The sequence below is a fragment of the Lithobates pipiens genome, unplaced genomic scaffold (genome assembly GCF_037356315.1).
Source record: "Lithobates pipiens isolate NorthernLeopardFrog02 unplaced genomic scaffold, aLitPip1_a1.2 Scaffold_16, whole genome shotgun sequence".
In the NCBI taxonomy this organism is placed as follows: domain Eukaryota; kingdom Metazoa; phylum Chordata; class Amphibia; order Anura; family Ranidae; genus Lithobates; species Lithobates pipiens.
The window spans coordinates 529,881,867-529,901,278 of NW_027507748.1; the positions used below are offsets into that span (position 1 = coordinate 529,881,867).

General features: G+C 41.6%; 1 protein-coding gene across 2 annotated transcripts in view; it reads left to right on the forward strand.

Annotated features, from left to right (window-relative positions):
* The first annotated feature begins 408 nt into the window (after nucleotides 1–408).
* TNFSF11 (TNF superfamily member 11) overlaps nucleotides 409–19,412 on the forward strand; it is a 37,836-nt gene continuing 18,832 nt past the window's right edge. For both annotated transcript variants that reach the window (XM_077483191.1, XM_077483193.1), the window contains exon 1: nucleotides 409–653. In XM_077483191.1, coding sequence (XP_077339317.1) covers nucleotides 498–653 — 156 coding nt within the window. In that variant the 5' untranslated portion in view covers nucleotides 409–497. The remainder of the gene's footprint in view (nucleotides 654–19,412) is intronic.

Consider the following 19,412-nt stretch of genomic DNA (forward strand, 5'->3'; position numbering starts at 1 on the left):
AGCCCTACCCAGTTTCCCCTGAAAATATACCCTACCCTGAAAATAAGACTTACAAGGACTTTAACTAGGGCTTATTTGGGGGGGGGGGGTAGGGCTTACATTGCAGCCATCACCGACAATCACGCTAGGTCTTATTTTTGGGGAAACAGTATAATAAAACACATACACACACATATCAACAGTCAAAGAGATATCTTGGAGAGTACAAAGAATTACCACAATGGGAATTCTGTTGTTAATGATCAGTGGGCATACTACACAATCCAGTGACCCACGGAGCAAGTAATGAAATCATCTAAAGGAATGCAGGGGATGCCTTAGTTCATAAAACATTTGTAAAAACTTTCTGTGCCCTGTGTGATTGGTTGCTGCCAAGTCCATCCCACTGCAGGTAGTCTTTATCATTGCTAGAGCTAGCCACAACTGTGCTCATCTGGTGACAGCTGTGCGCCCTGCAGAAGTTGTGTAGTGGGTCTCCTCTGGAGAGCGGCGTGGGGATGAGCCCCGGCGGGTACCTGAGGGGGGCAGCGGCACTTGAGGGTCCCCCGGAGATTGCACGAACGCCAAACTATCAAAAATCTGTCTACGTAGCGCTGACCTTTCTGGCATTGCTGCAAGTTAGTTGTACTTTGGGGCTTTTTCTCTATGTTAAGGTGAGCAACATTGTCATATCTCCATTTACAAAGCTAACACACCAGGATAATGATCCTTATTTCCAAAAAAAGTGACAGTCAGATGGCATTGGAAAATGACAGTCACATGGCTGGAATAAAGATCTTCATAATGATGTCACATCTTTGAAAATGGGATTATTGTCATTGATAGCACTGCAAACTATTATTAATGATTTTAATTGAATGTTGGGTTTTACCTGTCGATGCCATTACATGGAGAAAGTATATCTGCCAGGTTTGTTTTCTGTAACATGTTTTATTGTAGCTTTTTTTATGGTGTGACTATAACACCTCCAAAAATCAAAGGATTACTATGGTGACACACAAAGTATGCCTTTTTTTTAGTGGGGGGGTTAGGTGGGGGTTTACATGGTAATTTTTTGCCCTTTTCCAAAAGGGAAGTGAATGTGACACTTTTTATTTATAGCATATATTAGACAAACATATATTGTGTATAGGATATATTATACAAACACGTACTACACACATATTATGCTATTGTTCCTTCGGTGTGACTAAGTACAATTCCGATTTAGCTGACTTAAAAGACTAAAGCAGTTGAATAAGAAAGTCATAGTGCAGATGTTCATAAAATCCTTTCTGAATTTCTTTGTAATATTTTGCATTTACAAACTTTGCTTTGAGTTATTGCACTTTTTAAATGACTGTTTGACTTATTAAATAATGTTTCAGTGATTCAACTTGGGTAATTGATAATAGATTGCTTTAGTGCAATATGTACTGTTGTGGGGAGAAAAAGAAACAAGGTGCTAAAAGTACAGCAATATTATTAAATGAGGAGTATTTTCTTTTTTTTTCTTTTTTCTTTTAAGTGCTAATAGCAACACATCAGAATTCAGTCTGTTGCAGTCAGGCCAATACAAAAAGCGTTTTGATTAGTTGGAATTGGTTACTACACTGTGCGCTATTTAAAAATGAGGCAGCCTCTATAACAAGGGGAAGGCACAATTATAATGAATGAAGATGGTTTGCTGTGTGCGTGTGTGTGTGTAATATATATATATATATATATATATATATATATATTACAATAACCTGACCTTAGCATTTTCTTACCAGTACTTTTACTTTTTTTTCCAAACATAATAATACCTGAATAAGTGCTGTACAGAGAGTGTCTTTGGCTGATTGAGATATATATATATATATATATATATATATATATATATATATATATATATATATATATATATATATATATCTCAATGTGTGTGTGTATGTATATATCATTTTTTTTTTGCTAAAGAAATTTCCTATGGCCCATCATTTTATTATAATGGCATCTGAGGTTAGGGGTCCTGAGCCGCAAATATCCCCCCACCCCACCCCCAAAATGCTGCATTGTCTGGCAATGAATGAAACTCTTGCTGATTGTCTTTTGCTTACAATAGTGTGTTGGTGATACTGTTTACATTTTACAAGAGATCTGACTCATACAGTTATTCTGCCTCACAGAAAGTCATCAGAAGCAAACTTGTTGTGGAAAATGATAAAAGATTGAATGTAAGTGCTTTGGAGTGATAAAGGCTGCATGAGATAGAATTATTTCCTTCTCTTTTCTGGGAATTTTATTCTTTTTTTGGAATGTTTGAAAAAGTATCATGCTTTCTTCTATAAAAATGTCAAGCCAGCGTGGTGTTTTTACTAGAATATTGTGACCTATTATATGAGTTTATGCAGGAAATATGCAGTAGATAAGAGGCTCTTTCTGTAGTAACTGGAATAAAGCAATACGATTTTACTATGGATCGTGATATCGTGATTTTACTATGGATCGTGATATTTCCTAAGTAGGAGCAGAGACGGTTCATTGGAGTCAGCACCTTAATAGCCCATGGATGGCAAGTGGATGAGGTTTGGAGTAGTTCTACACATCATGGGTATATTTTGACTGTATTGGTTTATTCTGATTTATAAGAACTTTTGCAAAGAAAGTAGAGTTGTTGCCTATATAAGCCAGTCAGAGTTTTTGATGTTATCAGTCAGATTAGAGATGAAACGGTAAGCAGTAGACCTATTCTTCCTTTAATACAGTTTTCATCCCAAATACCTGTGTGTTTAAAGTGGGCCTGTGTTTTTCTATAATGTTACCATACTGTAGGGACCCTTAGGAGGATTTATTTAACTTCCACCTGTACTTCTGTGGCCCCAAACTGCCCTCCACCAGGCCTGGATAAATATCCCCTACTTTTGAATAAGTTGGAACATCTGAATGGAGTTTTTTGATCCCAAGTGGTTAATCACCAGGCCTGAGTGCTGTCTCAGGCTTGGGCCACACTGGCTGACTTGGGATCCAACTTGTGAAACCCCAAGTCACATGACATGTGAAATCCCATGTTCGTCAATGAGAGCTGTCTTAATTAGCACTGCTAAAGTTGCTCCGACTCTAGAAAAGGTTCCTGTACTACTTTAAGGTGACTTCTATCCGACTCTTAAAGTGGTAGTAAACCCATTGATTTAAACAGTTAAAAAAAAAAAGGCATACCGGGAATGCTAACTGCACATTGGCTGTGCTCTCAGCCAAACTATCAAGCCATCCAATGGCTGGTGTCATAACGAATCACATGTGCAGCACCATAGCAGTTAAAGATTAAACAGAGGCAAAGATGGCAGCTTCCTTGGCTGAAAACGATAGGGGAGTTCACTTCCACTTTAAGCTATACTTCTATTAAAGTAGCACACAAGTCATCAGGAAGTCACCTGGCAAAGTTGCACCATATGCCATGGGACTTTTAGGTTGCGGTAGTGTGAACTGAGCTTTTTTAGGGGCAAGGGAAGTAAATAGAAATCTACACAGGACTTCAGGACAGCCTGGTAGGAAAAAAAAGGAAACCATTAAAAGGTAAGTAAATCCTCCTTTATCCTCTGTGGGAGAATTGCATTAATTTCCTGACCCATAGACACATTAGGAATCAAGAGGAAATCCCTGAAGAGTGAAGGAAATCCACTCTAAATTGTCTTTGTAACAAGTGTTCACATATAAAGATTTTCCTCTGTTCCTGTGCCAGTGACAACTCGAAATTTGTATTTTCTCTCATTTCCATTTCAGAGGACAGTGGTCACTAGGTCAAGTAGATAGGTTTAGGTGTTTTCCATGCTGTTATTATACTGTAGGAACCCTTAGGAGGATTGATTTTATTTCCACTTGTACTTCTATGGCCCCAAACTACCACCCAGGCCTGGAGAAATATCTGGGTGAAACATCTAGATGGTGTCTTCTGATCCTAAATGATTAATCACCAGGCCTGAGTGCTGTCTTATACGGAAAAATGGAAATAAAAAGAAACCTATAGTCCTAGGACTTCAGGGCGGCCTGGTACTAAAAAAGGAAGCCATTAAAATGGTAGTAAAGCCTCCATTGTTTACTTTTTCATACAGCTAAGCCTAAAATAAGGCTTTCCTGTAGGTACAGTAAATAATGCCTAAATGTTCACTGTTTAGGAAATATTTACTATAGTAGCAGCCTGGGGCAATACGCTTGTGCACTGTGCTCTCAATGGATGGCGTGCCATCCATTGAGAGAGCCGTGCCACGGCCATGACGTGACGTCATTGCAGCTCAGTCAGTCAAACAGCCGAAGCCGGGAACCCAGAAGGAAGATCCGGTGAAGATGGAAGCCATGTCAGTGGTGACAGCAGACTGCTTGAGGGCTTCATTCTAAGGTAAGTCTTTTATAATGTGCTAGTATGTGATGTATATTAGCACATTATGCTGTTATCCTGCAGGGGACCATTTTTTTTTGTGGTTTACTAATGCTTTAAAAGTAAATCCTCCTATATCCTCTGTGGGAGATTTTCGCTTATTAGACACATCAGTAAGCAAAAGGATATGAGTGAAGAGTGAAGGAAAACCTCTAAAAATTGTAATTTCAACAAGTGTCCGCATAGAAAGATTTTTCTCTATTCCTGTGCGAGTGACAACTCAGAATGTTTTATTTTCCCTTGTTTTTAATTCGGATTACTGATCACTAGGACAAGTAGACAGATTGAATCTCCCCAGCAGTAAATAAATTTACTTTATAGGATTTATAACCCTTCCCTACTCTATACAAAGTGAAATAAAGTTCTGTCTTTTAACTATAACAATTAGTCTCCAAGGACTCATTTACAGGGGCACAAAGCTCCCTAAAGTGTGATGAGCTGTTTGTTTATTGTTGTTTAGCATGTAGCTTCATGCCTGCAGCTTGTATAAGTGAATAGAGATGAACCCGTCTAAGGAAGAGGTCAGGCGTGTTCACATGTTCCACGTGCAGAGCCTGGCAGGAAGTCGGCGCATCGCTGCGCTAATCACAGGCAGTGAGACATTGCCTTGATGCGCGGCTGCAGAGATCAGGCAATGTCTCACTGCCTCTGATTAGCGCAGCGCTGCGCCTACTTCCTGGCGGGCTCATACATTTACATAATAAACATAATGAACTTTATTTAGCCCCCTTTCACACCGGTGAGACTTGTCCTGGGATTTGACAGATCCAAATCGCATGACAAGCCGCACCCCATTGCCGGCAATGGAACCCTTCATTTTGCTGCAACACCTGTAGCAACGATTATGAAAAAGGTTCCTTCACTACTTTTTGTCGATTTCATCGTGATTTGCATTGACTTCTGTTAAATGAAGTCGCAAGCCGAAATGAAATCAGCAGAAGTAGTATGATTTCAAAGCCGCACCAGTGTGAACAGGGGCTTAATGACAGGCGTGAAAACTAGAGGAAATACAGGTGCTTGTGTTGACCTTAGCAGATTGTCAGGTGTCTGTTTCACTTTCTGGCACAGTAGAGCAGTAGATTGGCTGGTGACCCTTTCACGCTGGTTTTGACATTTTCAGTTCACCCAGAGTTTTGAGGTTTCTGTTTTTTTTTACATGTATAGTAGGAAAGGTTTAGTCTGACTGTTTTTGTTATTTTCAGTCTGGGGAATTTTATTGTTGCACTTGGAGCCTGGAGGCTGTCTAGCCCGGGGAATTACAATCTATTAATGCTAATATTATGTATACAGATTGTAATTATATAAAAATAGTGAAAATATAAGAATTGCATTCCTATTATTAGATTTGTTCTATAGTGTATTTTGTCTGAATGGCCTAAAATTGGGCTTAAAGGGGGTTTCCAAGCTTTTTATGTTTATTAAAAGTCAGCAGCTACAAAAAGTGTAGTTGCTGACTATTAATAAACAGACATTTACCTGTTCCACGGTCCAGCAATGCGACCGAAACGGGGTGTCGTTCCTCTCCCCCTCCTCTCCGCCCGTGCTGCCATTGGCACTCTGGGCACCCGGCCATGACAGCTTTCGGCTTCACGGCTGGGCACACATGGCACATGCGCGAGTCGCGCTGTGCTCCCCGAGTGTACAGGCGATCTCCTGGGACCTGTCACGTGTCCCAGGAGATCACCTAGAGGGAGGGACCACCTAAGACGAAAGGAGGAGTCGCCTAGGCGGTCCCTGGATGGAAGCAGGAAGTGGGACATGAAGTCCCCCTCCTAATGAAGCCCCCACTCCCCCCCTCCAAAAAATGACATGCCAAATGTGGCATGTAAGGGGTCGAAGAGTGCTTAAAGTGGAAGTTCCATTTTTGAGTGGAACTCCGCTTTAAAGTGACCCTTTAAGTAGCCGATGCAAAATCGTCTGTGAACAGGCTTTTAAATATAGCACTACCCTCACAAGGGTCGCTGTTTTATCCAAGATGCCTCTCTCTGTACAGTGCTAAAGCAGCCAAGCACACAGCAGCATTTACTCCTTTTTCCTTTGTATTTCTTTCTGAGTAACCTAGGTAGGGTCAGGAGCTGTGGGATACTCCAGATTGTTGAACCGTAATAACAGGACACCTTTCTCTCTAAAGCTGCTTCTTAGAATAGTCCTCTCAATCAATTCTCAGGGAAATGGACAGCACTGAGGCACCACAGACAATTCCCCAGGCCAGGCAAGCCTTTTCAGCAATGCTCCTAAGAGGTTAACAGCAACACAGACACCCAAGGTTTATGTTCTCAGGGCTGTATTTACAAGTCCTTAAGCAATTGCATGTCTTCCTCCTTCATTAAGTAGGCAGATATTTGAAAAGTGGACCTTCAGGCTCATCCCTGGATGAGATTCCACCTTCTTCCCTTGCCTCAGAGATTTCTTGGAATGGAACAGCCCCTCAGCTTTGTCTCTGCTGGGACCTTGCAAAGCTTCTTGACAGGTGTCAGTTTTATAATGGCGGTGTTCTTTTACTTAGATCAACGTGAGGAAACAGATCTTTGGAATAGTAATTTGATTAATTGTAATACAGGCATACCCCACTTTTAAGTACACAATGGGGTTTATTTACTAAAGCTGGAAAGTGCAAACTCAGGCTCACTTCTGCATAGAAACCAATAAGTTTCCAGGTTTTATTACCAAAGCTTAGTTGAACAAGCTGGGATTAGAAGCTCATTGGTTTCTATGCAGAAGGGAGACTGATTTTGCACTTTCCAGCTTTAGTAAATAAACCCCATTGTGTACTTAACAGTGGGGTATTCCTGTAGATATTTTTTATTACGATGTTATCAGGGGACATCTTTTGTGAAATAGTTAAACTGTAATTTTTTATAGGGTTTATAGAGTTCATCAATTTATTCAGCTGATAATGTCTTTGCTCCGAAAAAGTGTGAAGGAATAATTAAGAAAAGTATTTTTAAAGGCTAATAGCTTGGTTTTTTTTTTTTGCTTATTCCATAGCAATCTGAGGAATGTCAGTAGTCCGTGGATCATTTATTTAGCAAGTCTTCCTTAAAGCCAAATACCTGGTGATCCTGGCATGGATGTCCCCTTTCAGGCACTTCCTGTTATGGAATGACAAAGCTATATTTCCTTCCTCTAAATTGTTCTTCTGAATTGTTATCCTGTTGTATGCACTTCTAGTGGAAACTAGGGGGCTGTGCCAATGCTTATGGTGCTGGCATGTTTCACCATGGTCATTATGAGGAAGCTCATCTTGAGAAATGATGTACAGCTGCTGTTTATGTGTTTGCATGTAGACAGAAACATACATAGAACATACACAGCACTTAAAGTGGTTGTAAACCCCATTCATGAAATCTGATCTACATATATCTGTAGTGTTTACTTATCTCTCTCAAAAGCTCTAAGTCATGTGTCGTTCTGCTGCTCCATTCCTCTGTTATCAGCATGATAACTTCTGACAAGCTCTTCGACACATGAGTTAAAAGCAGCTGGAAATTCATGTCGGGGAGGGAGCTCAGAGAACTTGTCTATTCAGACTGCATCTCAACAAGTTTCTTCATTCCTCTGCCTATGTGCAGGGGGGTATGTGTCTTTCCTCCAATCAGCTCTCACACAGCATATGCCCAGACTCCCCTCGCATTGCTGAATGAGGGAGAAAGATTTGTAACAAAATGTGTACCTTCTAAAGAATGTAGAAAGGGAAAGACTGCAGATATACATGTAAAACTTATGTAGGGAGATTTGTTCCATCTTTGTGCATCATCTGACACTATTCACTTCACTGGGTATAGGAGAGGGTTTACATCCACTTTAAATTGATTGTAAATCTCACACATGACATAGGAACAAAGCATATCCCTCTGTTGTGTGTACTTGTCTCAATCCAGAGCACTAAGTGTAATTTCTGTCTGCTGCTCCCTTCCTCTGCTATCAGCATTAATCACTTCTGATAAGTTTTCTTGACACCAAGAGAAAAAAGGTCACAGGGGAGGGATCTACTGCTGATTGACAGTCTCAGCTCTGTTTCTGTGTGCTGGGTGAAGGGGGGGGGTGTCATTCCCCCATCCCCTCTCTCTGATTGGCTAACTGACTTTGATTGACAGCAGCGGGAGCCAATGGCACCGCTGCTGTGTCTCAGCCAATCAGGAGGAGAGTCCCGGATGGCCAGGAAATTTCTGTCTGTGGCCCCACTAGGGAGATTCTTTGTAACTTCCTGTGCCAATGATGATCATACAAGAAATTAGGTATGCAATTGCCACAGGGTGTGTCCAAGTTTGACAGAAAGTGGAGTTAAATCTCACAAATGGGGAAAAATATGTCAATAAAAACCTTAAGAAAGGGTTCCCCCCCATCCAAAATGAAACACATTTTAGCTGGAGCTGGGCTTTAGATAAAATATTAAAACGATTTTGCAGGCACTTTTCATGGTACCTTCATTAAGAAAAATATAGAGGTTGCTATTGCTGTTTTTGGCTGCAGTACTTCAGTCATTGTTTAGGGATAAGCATAGCGATCAGATAATCAGAGCTACATCTTCTACATAATTGCCAAATTATGATTTCTGAATTTGTCATCAGAGACATAAAGCCAATTTACTTTAATGCATATGAAGTGGATTCCCACAGCTCTCAATAAAGCTTTGTTGGAGGTAGGTCAAATGCTGCCAACTTAACAACTCTTGAACATGATTGTTTGTTGGCTACAAAATATGCAGTTTAGCAGCACTGTTTCAAGTGTTTTCAAGATCATATTGTAATCCTCTCCTGTGTAGCGAAAACCTTTCATTTTTTGTAGAGTTGGGGAGGATTAGAACCTCTCTCATTGTGTTTATTCCTGTCTGTGTCCTCATTTAATAGTGTCTCCTCGCTATATGTCCTGGTAATCATCCATACTGGGACAGAAAGTGATGGGATATTTACAATAACCACCAGAACAAAGGTGAGGGGAAATTGTCCAATGGGGACACCTGTTCTGGTGACAACTGTCTGAGCAGACTTTCTCTCACTTCCTGTTGTCTCTCTAGGACAGGGAAAAACCCAACAGAGATTTTCAATTTCTCAAAAACTATTATCATTTCCTTGGAGTTCCACCCAAAAATGGAACATCCACTTTTCCAGTTCCTCCCCCTCCCCCTCACATTTGGCACCTTTTGGGGGGAGGGGGGAGCAAATACCTGTCTAAGACAGGTATTTTGCTCCCACTTCCGGGCATAGATAACTGAGCCACCCACGGGTATCTACATCATTTCCCGTCCCCTCCAGCTGTATTCTGGGAGACACACGGGTCCCAGAAAACAGTAGGGACCAGTGGGATAGCGCAGTGCAAGTCGTGCATGCGCAGTAGGGAATCAGCAAGTGAAGCCACAAGCCTTCACTTGCTGATTCCCTTACAGAGGATGGCGGCGGCAGTACCCGACAGCCAAGGGATAGATCGGCTTCGGGTGTCAACATCATGGGTGCCCTGGACATGTAAGTGTTCTTATTTTAAAAGTCAGCAGCTGCAGTATTTGTAACTGCTGACTTAAAAAATAAAAAAAACGGCAGAACTCCGCTTTAACTAATAGCCATATTTTTATATATAAAGCTATATCTTTATTTTTAGGTTTTGAATAGATTAATGAAGGGTCAACACATCTTTAGGCTTCTACTCCTGTCTTTGTCCTCTAAATATAATTTAAGAAATATTGAGAAAGCAACCAAAAGAGGACACCGGCAGCAATAACAACACAACATAGGTCCGAAATCTATACATTTCTGTGTTTTGGTTGGTTTTACTGTGAATATATTATGCATTATATTTGAAATTCAGGATCACCACCAAGGCTCATCACACATAGTTCTTCTCATGTTTACTTTTATGTAACCCTAGAAACCAAGTCTTATTTTTTCAAGCATGTTGGTAGAAGAATTACTGTAAAACCAGTTTACACAATACCACTGTAGACTAATTTGTGAAGGGGCACTCAGTGGCTTATTTATTTTTGCATCATAATAAGAATCAATGGCCTGATTAATCTAACTGTAAAAGCACCTAAAGTGGAAGTCCAGTTTTAAAAAAACTGAAAAGCAGCTGTAAAACTCACCTTTAGGCAGGAGGTATCCCCTACAGAACTTCCTTTCCCTGGATATTGCCATTCTCCCAGGTTGATTGATGGCAAGCATCATTCAAACCATTTCACGTGAGCCCAGGCTAGGGATTTTATCATCACACACCCACACTTTTATTTTGAAAAGTGCAGTGGATGGGGGTCTGTGGTTGGAAAAATCTAAAGTGTAACTATAACCAGGCTATGGTATGTACATTCAAATGATGAGGCTGAATTACTTCACAGTGCTTGCAGCTAAAGATGTCAGAAGAAGGCGCGTTTTATATAATCATTAACCTAAAATGGAAAATACTTGCTGTATAACTTTCTTGGTTCTACAGACATATTGACAAATTTCCTCTATCCGGATGTATACAAGCTCTGGATTTAGATTGTATGGTAACAATATAAGAAATGTGATGTTCACATACACAAACATATTTGGTAAATCAATAAGTGGAATTCATCCTTAACTTTAAAACAAACCCTACTCACCTCTTTAGCTACATGTAATGTGAACTAATTCCTTGTTAAAGATCCTCAAACATCACAACAAAGACTCAAGTCTGGTTCACACCAGCTGCAGTCCATTTATTCTGCATCAAAAATGCATGAACAGTGTTTAATAAGTATTCCAATAGCCTTAGTTCACACTAGTGCAGTGCGTTCCAGTGCAGTCAAAAGTAGAACATTCTGCATTTTTTTCTGTATGGAAGGCATCTGGAACGTGGCAAAATGCATGAAAAATGCACAGGGATGCACCAAAAAGCATTAAACATGCACATGTCCTTAATTAGGATGAAAACAGTCCGGAACGCATTAAAACTGCGCATGCAGAAATGCATGCAGAATGCAGAAATTGTGGTGTGAAACATCCCTCAGTTTCAGTTGGTTTCTTAGCTTAGAAACAACTGATGTGTGTTTACATTAGAGGGATGGCAAGCTACCAAGTTTCTGGTGCAATAGAATGTTGCATATGGCTACAAGTGTGAAAAGGGTTTGTTTTAAAATGGTTTCCTGCTTGTTTAGAATATGTAAACACTTTAGGCATCATTCACACGCCCATAAAAAAGATGCAGTGGCAAACATTTTTTATTTAAAGAGGAGCTCCAGGCCCCCCCCCCCCCAAAAAAAAATTTAAGTCAGCAGCTACAAATACTTAAGCTGCTAACTTTTTTAATATAAGGACACTTGCGTGTCCAGGGATCCAGCAATGTCCTCACCCGAGCCGATTCTTCAATCTGCTTTGTGAATGGTCCTGCAGTCTTCTGGGAAGTCTGCAGGGAAGAAGGAGCGGCCAAACTTTTGGCTTAGATCAATGCCACGCATTTGACCAGAAGTGGGAGCAGGTACCTGTCAAAATATGCACTGCGTTCAGATCCGTAAGCAAAAATCCCGAAATCTTCATGGTGCATGTATACCATTGATTAAAAGGAAAGGACAATTTTTACACATTCAAATATGGATCTATTTATTGATCATTCATGTTGGAACTTTTGTTCCTTGCCTAATGATCAGTAACATTTTTACAGCTGTATTGCCAACATGAGTCATCAGGGAGGTTTTCGGAAGAAATGATTGTGCATTATCATGCAGGATTGCACAATGAATATTGCTGGAAAGGGGAGGGGAGTAAGGTATGTATTTAACTGGGCATCCTGCACTCAGGACAGGGGGTGGGGGATTTGTTACATAGTTAGTAACGTTGAATAAAGACACCAGTCCATCCAGTTCAACCTGAGTGTCTACAATTGTCCCTATCCCTGTACATTGCACACTCACATCGGTCCCTACCCTCAAGGAGCCCACAATCCAAGGTCCCCATTCATATACTAGGGCCAATTTTGGACAGAAGCCAATTAGCCTACCCGCATGTCTTTGGAGTGTGGGAGGAAACCGGAGTACCCGGAGGAAACCCACACAGGCACAGGGAGAACATGCAAACTCCAAGCAGGTAGTGTACTGGTTGGGATTTGAACCAGTTACCCTTCTTACTGCTAGGTGAGAGTGCTACCCACTACACCACTGTGCAGCCCACAATGATCCTTCCTTGAATTAAATCCTTACTTTTACTAAACTCATCCTTTAAAGGTTTCTGAATAATCATTGTTGATAGATGAGGATTCTGATTAAGTCCCTGTTTAAAGCCTATAGTCAGGTCCAGATTTTCATCAATGCAGTTTGTAAGTTCACTTTGGTACCCAAATCAACACTGTTCTGCTAGAATCACCTCTTTTTATTATTATACAGGATTTACATAGGGCCAACAGTTTGAGCAGCGCTTTACAATGTAGGAAGAAACTACACCATCAGTACAATTCAAAACAAGAGGGTTAGAGAAGCCCTGCTCCTGCAAACTTACAATCTAAGAGGGAGGGGCTGTTGAAACAAAAGATAGGGACTGTGAGGCATGAACTGATGAGGGAAGTAGAAGATTCGGTTAGCTGGAGGCAGGATAGGCCACCCTGAAGAGATGAGTTTTCAGCGATCGCCTAAAAGTGGACAGAGTAGAGATAGTCAGACAGATTGGGGTAGTGCATTCCAGAGAATGGGAGAGGCTCTGGAGAAGTCCTGGAGACAAGCATGAGAGGAGGAGACAAGGGAGCTTGAGAGCAGAAGGTTTTGGGAGGAACGGAGAGGATGGTTTGAGTGATATTTGGAGATAAGATTGGTGATGTAGCTCGGGGGAGCATTGTGAATGGCTTTGTAAGTTGTTGTTAGTGTTTTGAATTGTATTATTTGGGCAATGGGAGGCTAGTGGAGGGATTGGCAGAGAGGAGTGGCGGACACTGAACGGTTGGTAAGGTGGTTGAGTATGGCAGCGGCATTCATGATAGACTGAAGATGAGATAGGTAGGCCAATGAGGAGGGAGTTACAACAGTCAAGGCGAGAGATAAGAAGGGAGTGAATAAGTTGCTTAGTGGTCTTGACGGTTAGAAAGGGGTGTATTTTGGAGATGTTTTGGAGATGTTTCTTATGCTTAGAACATGTTGTGTTTTCTGTGTCCTAACTTGGATTAGGATATTGTGACAATGTAAATCTGCTTATATGAAATAGTAGTATTTTTACTGGTGATGGGAAAAAATATGCAGCTAATAACTATACAATGATTTTGAATACGTTTCAGCTTCTGCAGTATAATTAAAAACTCATACTTTGCAGCAAAATACAAAGAATTTTAGATTTTGTTTTCAGATCTTTTGAAAAGAATGTATTGGAAAGCCACAAAGAAATGAAAGAAGAGTGAAAGTTTACAAGGTTTTGCAAGCTACTACTATACTTGCTTATTCTCTTAACCACAAAAATCCGTCACAGGATGTGTGGAGCAGAAAGACTCAATGTTAATCTCAGGTTTTCAAGCTTTATTATTCTTGCATTGCAAATACTATCATCTTGAGGAAATATTTCATTGTATTACATATGCTTTACAAATACGGTTACCCTTATTCAGTATGTAAGGAGTGTGCACTTTACTCTGTGAAGTCATGATCATGAAAGGCAGAATTTTGCTGATTCCTAACTACATTGTTTTTTTTTTTTGGTCCTACGGTCGATCCACTTACTGTTGTCCAATAGTAGTAATGTCAATGTGCCTCTACCTAAGAATTAATAAGGCCACTTACTGGATTCCCAGACTCCAATACCATGGAATACTAAGCAAGCTCTGTATTCCCCAGCTAAATCCTGGTGAACAAATGCAAGCTTTTATGCACTCAACACCTCCTCCGGCAATGGTTTCCAGCAACAACAGAATTGGCAACATTCTGAAAGAAAGCACATAAACTCCATAGTTAAACAAACTTTGTGACTCCTTTATTTTAAAAGCAGGGTAAAACTATTCACAAAACAGTATAGGTATGAAGGTTTTAAACAAACAACCACTCCTTTTACTCCGGCAGATGTGATGGTTCCTATGCCAGTGTAAGGCGCCCCTTAGGATGAAACGTGCATAGAGAGAATACCTAGCGGTGAGGCCATCATATCCACCAGACAAATCATTGGTAGTGGGATCCCTTCAACAACTAGTATGGTCAATGACAATTAGATTCCCTCTCCCAAAACATTAATGGTCAGTGGCAATTAGACCCCCCAAAGTATTAGTGATCAGTGGCAAATAGACCCCCAAAGCATAAGTGGTCAGTGGCAATTAGATTCTCCTCCCTCTCAAGTACTGAAGGTCAGTGGACCACTACCCCCAAAGCGATTAATAATCAGTGTATTCTTCCCTTGCCCAAGCATTAGTTGCTAGTGAAAACCCCTCCCCAAATTATCAGTAGCCAATGCTTACAGTACTTACCTGTGCTAGAGATTTGTGTCCCACCCTGTTGCCTGTTAATGCCACAGCTACTGCAGCTTCTGTCAGTCCGGACATTTCTACTCTCAGCAATGCTGCTATAAAGATCTAAAAACAGGTGCTGAAACAAGTGTTCCAGTATTCCAATCTGGAACATAGGCTGGGTCTACAGGACCCCATTATGCTTAAACCTGGGGCAGTGAAATTCTCCTCTGTTCCTTAAGCAGTCAATGAGTTAGTTCAAGAAAAATCCTACCTTACAAAAGAGTATTAATAAAGTAATACTTAGTAACCAGCCAATGTAGTATATGCAGCAGTTAGGAGAATGTAACATACAACATAGTGTATAGATTGAAGCAACCAGGATTGTGTAACAAAGAACTGAGCATAAAGTGCAGGTATCAGAAGTAAGTAACATAGCTCCTTTACACTACAAGTTAGCAACAGTAAAGAAAATAGCACACAAATCATTGGTAGTGAGATCCCCTCAACAACTAGTATGGTCATTGACAATTGGATTCCCTCTCCCAAAACATTAATGGTCAGTGGCAATTAGACCCCCCAAAGCATTAGTGGTCAGTGGAATATAGACCCCCAAAGCATAAGTTGTCAGTGTGGCAATTAGATTCTCCTCCCTCTCAAGTATTGAAGGTCAGTGTATCACCACTTTCAAAGCCATTAATAATCAGTGTATTCTTCCCTTGCCCAAGCATTAGTTGCTAGTGAATACCCCTCACCAAAGTATCAGTAGCAAATGCTTACAGTACTTACCTGTGCTAGAGATCCTTGTCCCACCCTGTTTCCTGTATGTTAATGCCACAGCTACTGCAGCTACTGTCAGGCTGGACATTTCTACTCTCAGCAGTGCTGTTATAAAGATCTAGATCTAGGTTCTGAAACAAGTATTCCAGCATTCCAATCTGAAACATGGGTCTTAGGGACCCCATTATGTTTAAACCCGGGGCAGTGAAATTCTCTCCTGTCCCTTAAGCAGTAAATGAGTTACCGTATATACTCGAGTATAGGCCGACCCGAATATAAGCCGAGGCCCCCAATTTACCCCCAAAAAACTGGAAAAAATTATTGACTCGTGTATAAGCCGAGGGTGAGACATGCCTGTCCATCCCTGTGTGTCCGTCCATCCCTGTGGGTCCATCCATCCCTGTGTGTGTGTCCATCCATCCGTGTGTGTGTGTGTGTGTGTGTGTGTCCATGCATCCGTGTGTGTGTGTGTGTGTGTGTCCATGCATCCGTGTGTGTGTGTGTCCATGCATCCGTGTGTGTGTGTGTGTGTGTGTGTGTGTGTGTGTGTGTCCGTGCAGCCTACCTGTGTCCAGCCTGCCTGTGTCCGTCCAGCCTGTGTCCGTCCAGCCTGCGTCCCGTCCAGCCTGCGTCCCGTCCAGCCTGCGTCCCGTCCCGGCCCGGCCCGTCCCGTCCCGAGCCGAGCCTCCGTCCTTCAGCTCTTCGTCGGCGGCCATTCTAGGATTCAAAAGCCGCGCCTCCGTCGGTGATAGGCGGAACACTCAATTTCCCACTGACTGCTGGGAAATTGAGTGTTCCGCCTATCGGATGTCCGTGATAGGCGGAACACTCAATTTCCCAGCAGCCTGTGTTCCGCCTATCACGGACATCGTCTCATCCTCGTCCGTAGTACGAGGATGAGACGATGTCCGTGATAGGCGGAACACAGGCTGCTGGGAAATTCAGTGTTCCGCCTATCACAGGCGAAGGCGGAGGCGGAGGCGCGGCGTTTGAATGTTAGAATGGCCGCTGTCTGTCTGCTCGATACGCTGATCGAGCAGGCAGACAGCGATGACTCGAGTATAAGCCGAGGGGGGCACTTTCAGTCTCAAAAAAGAGGCTGAAAATCTCGGCTTATACTCGAGTATATACGGTAGTTCAAGAAAAATCCTAAGCTAAAAGGCCCCATTTACTTACCTAAATCTGTGTTCACATGGCATGCTGGATCCCAAATCTTCTATCTTCTTCAATGCAGAATAGGAGGGTCCTCTTCAGGTGTTCACATCACTGCCTGGGTGACCTGGACACATCCTGTTGGCTGTCCAGTGGCAGGAATCTCTCAGGGTCCAGAAGACTTCACAGTGTTATGACATCATAAAGTAGCATCTGGTCAGAGTGGGCACAGACTGCAGCACTGGTTCAATGGTCATCATCTCTGGGACAGGTATTGGTGAAGGACATGGGCAGCATAGTTAAATGAGTATATTATTTTAAAAGGCCACTGAATGGGTGGGATGCATAAGGTGGGGGTTAAGTTTTGCCTGATGTGACAATACTCTGTTCTAGTGACTCATTCATGCCCTGCCACATGTGCCTCTGAAGGAGACTCTATGGGAGACATTTACTAAAACTGTAGCATGCAAAATCTGGTGCAGCTGTACATGGTAGCTAATCAGCATTCAACTTCGGCTTGTTCAATCAAGCGTTAACAATAAAACTTGGAAGCTGATTGGTTTTTATGCACAGGATTTTGCAAGCTCCAATTCAAGTGACTCTCCCCCTACATGTGGCAATTTAGCTATTTTCGTAGTCATTGTCTACTGTTGTCACCATGAGAAAAATGGATTTAAGAAATACTATATAGCCACCAATGGAGTGCATGCATGTAGACAGGAAGTAGCTCAAAGAGCTTGCATGACACCAGCAGCTCTGAAATGCAGCAATGAATTAAAATAGTGGTGTTTTATTTTGAAAAAGTTGTTTGTTTATTATACAAAGTCAATTAGCAAACTAAATGTAATTCTGGTAAAGATTTATCTACTATTACATCTTTTTTTTATTTTAAACTTGCCTTTTCTCTTTGGAAACCTGTGCAACGTGTGCAGCTCTTCAGTCCTCATTTCCTACTTCTGTTATGTGCATGTACAGTGCCTTGAAAAAGTATTCATACCTCTTGACATTTTCCATATTTTGTCATGTTGTAAACAAAAACGTAAATGTATTTTATTGGGATTTTATGTGATAGACCAACACAAAGTGGCACATAATTGTGAGGTGAAAGGAAAATGATAAATGGTTTTCAAAATTTTGTACAAAAAAAAATCAGAAAAGTGTGGCATGCATTTGTATTCAGCCCCCCTGAGTTAATACATTGTAGAACCCCCTTTCACTGCAATTACAGCTGCAAGTATTTTTGGGGATGTCTCTACCAGCTCTGCACATCTAGAGAGTGATATTTTTGCCCATTCCCCTTTGCAAAATAGCTGAAGCTCTGTCAGATTGGATGTGACAGATTCTCAATTGGATTTAGGTTTAGATCAAAGCATATTCTAACACATGAATATGCTTTGATCTACACCATTCCATTGTAGCTCGGGCTGTATATTTAGGGTCACTGTCCTGCTGGAAGGTGAACCTCCGCTCTATTCTCAAGTCTTTTGCAGACTTTAACAGGTTTTCTTCTAAGATTGCCCTGTATTTGGCTTCATCCATCTTCCCATCAACTCTGACCAGCTTCCCTGCTGTAGAAAAGCATCCCCACAACATGATGCTGCCAACACCATGTTTCACAGTAGGGATGGTGTGTTCAGGGTGATGTGCAGTGTTAGTTTTCTGCCACACACAGGGTTTTTGCTTTTAGGCCTAAAAGTTAAATTTTGATCTCATCTGACCAGAGCACCTTCTTCCACACGTTTGCTGTGTCACCCACATGACTTCTCGCAAACTGCAAACAGGATTTCTTATGGCTTTTTTTCAACAATTACTTTTTTCTTGCCATAAAGGCCAGATTTGTGGAGTGCACCACTAATAGTTTTCCTGTGGACAGATTCTCCCACCTGAGCTGTTCATCTCTGCAGAGTTACCACGGGCCTCTTGGTTGCTTCTCTGATTAATGTTCTCTTTGCCTGGCCTGTCAGTTTAGGTGGACGGCCATGTCTTGGTAGGTTTGCTGTTGTGCCATACTCTTTCCATTTTCGGATGATACCAGTGCTCTGGGATATTTTTTATAATTTAACCCTGCTTTAAACTTCTTCACAACTATATCTCTGACCTGTTCCTTGGCCTTTATGATGTTGTTTGTTCATTAATGTTCTCTAACAAACCTATGAGGGCTTCACAGAACAGCTGTATTTATACTGCAATTAAATTATACACAGGAGGACTCCATTTACTAATTAGGAGTCTTCTGAAGGCAATTGGTTTGACTAGATTTTAGTTAGGGGTATCAGAGTAAAGGGAGCTGAATACAAATGCATGCCACACTTTTTAGTTATTTATTTGTAAACAAAATTTGAAAACCATTTATCGTATACCTTCCACTTTTCAATTATGTGCTACTTTGTGTTGGTCTATCTCCTAACATCCCAATAAAATGCATTTAAAGCGGAGCTCTACCCTAAAGTGGAACTTCCGCTCATTGGAACCCTCCCCCCTCCGGCGCGACAGTTGGCACCTTTCAGGGGGGAGGGGGGGCAGATACCTGTACAGTACAGGTATTTGCACCCACTTCCGGCATATATATCCGCAGAATCTGCGGATATTTACGCCACTTCCTGCGGGTCCCCCGCTGTCTGCTGGGAAACACACGGATCCCAGAGACAGCGGGACCATCCATATTGCGCAGCGCGACTCACGCATGCACAGTAGGGAACCGGGAAGTGAAGCCGCAAGGCTCCACTTC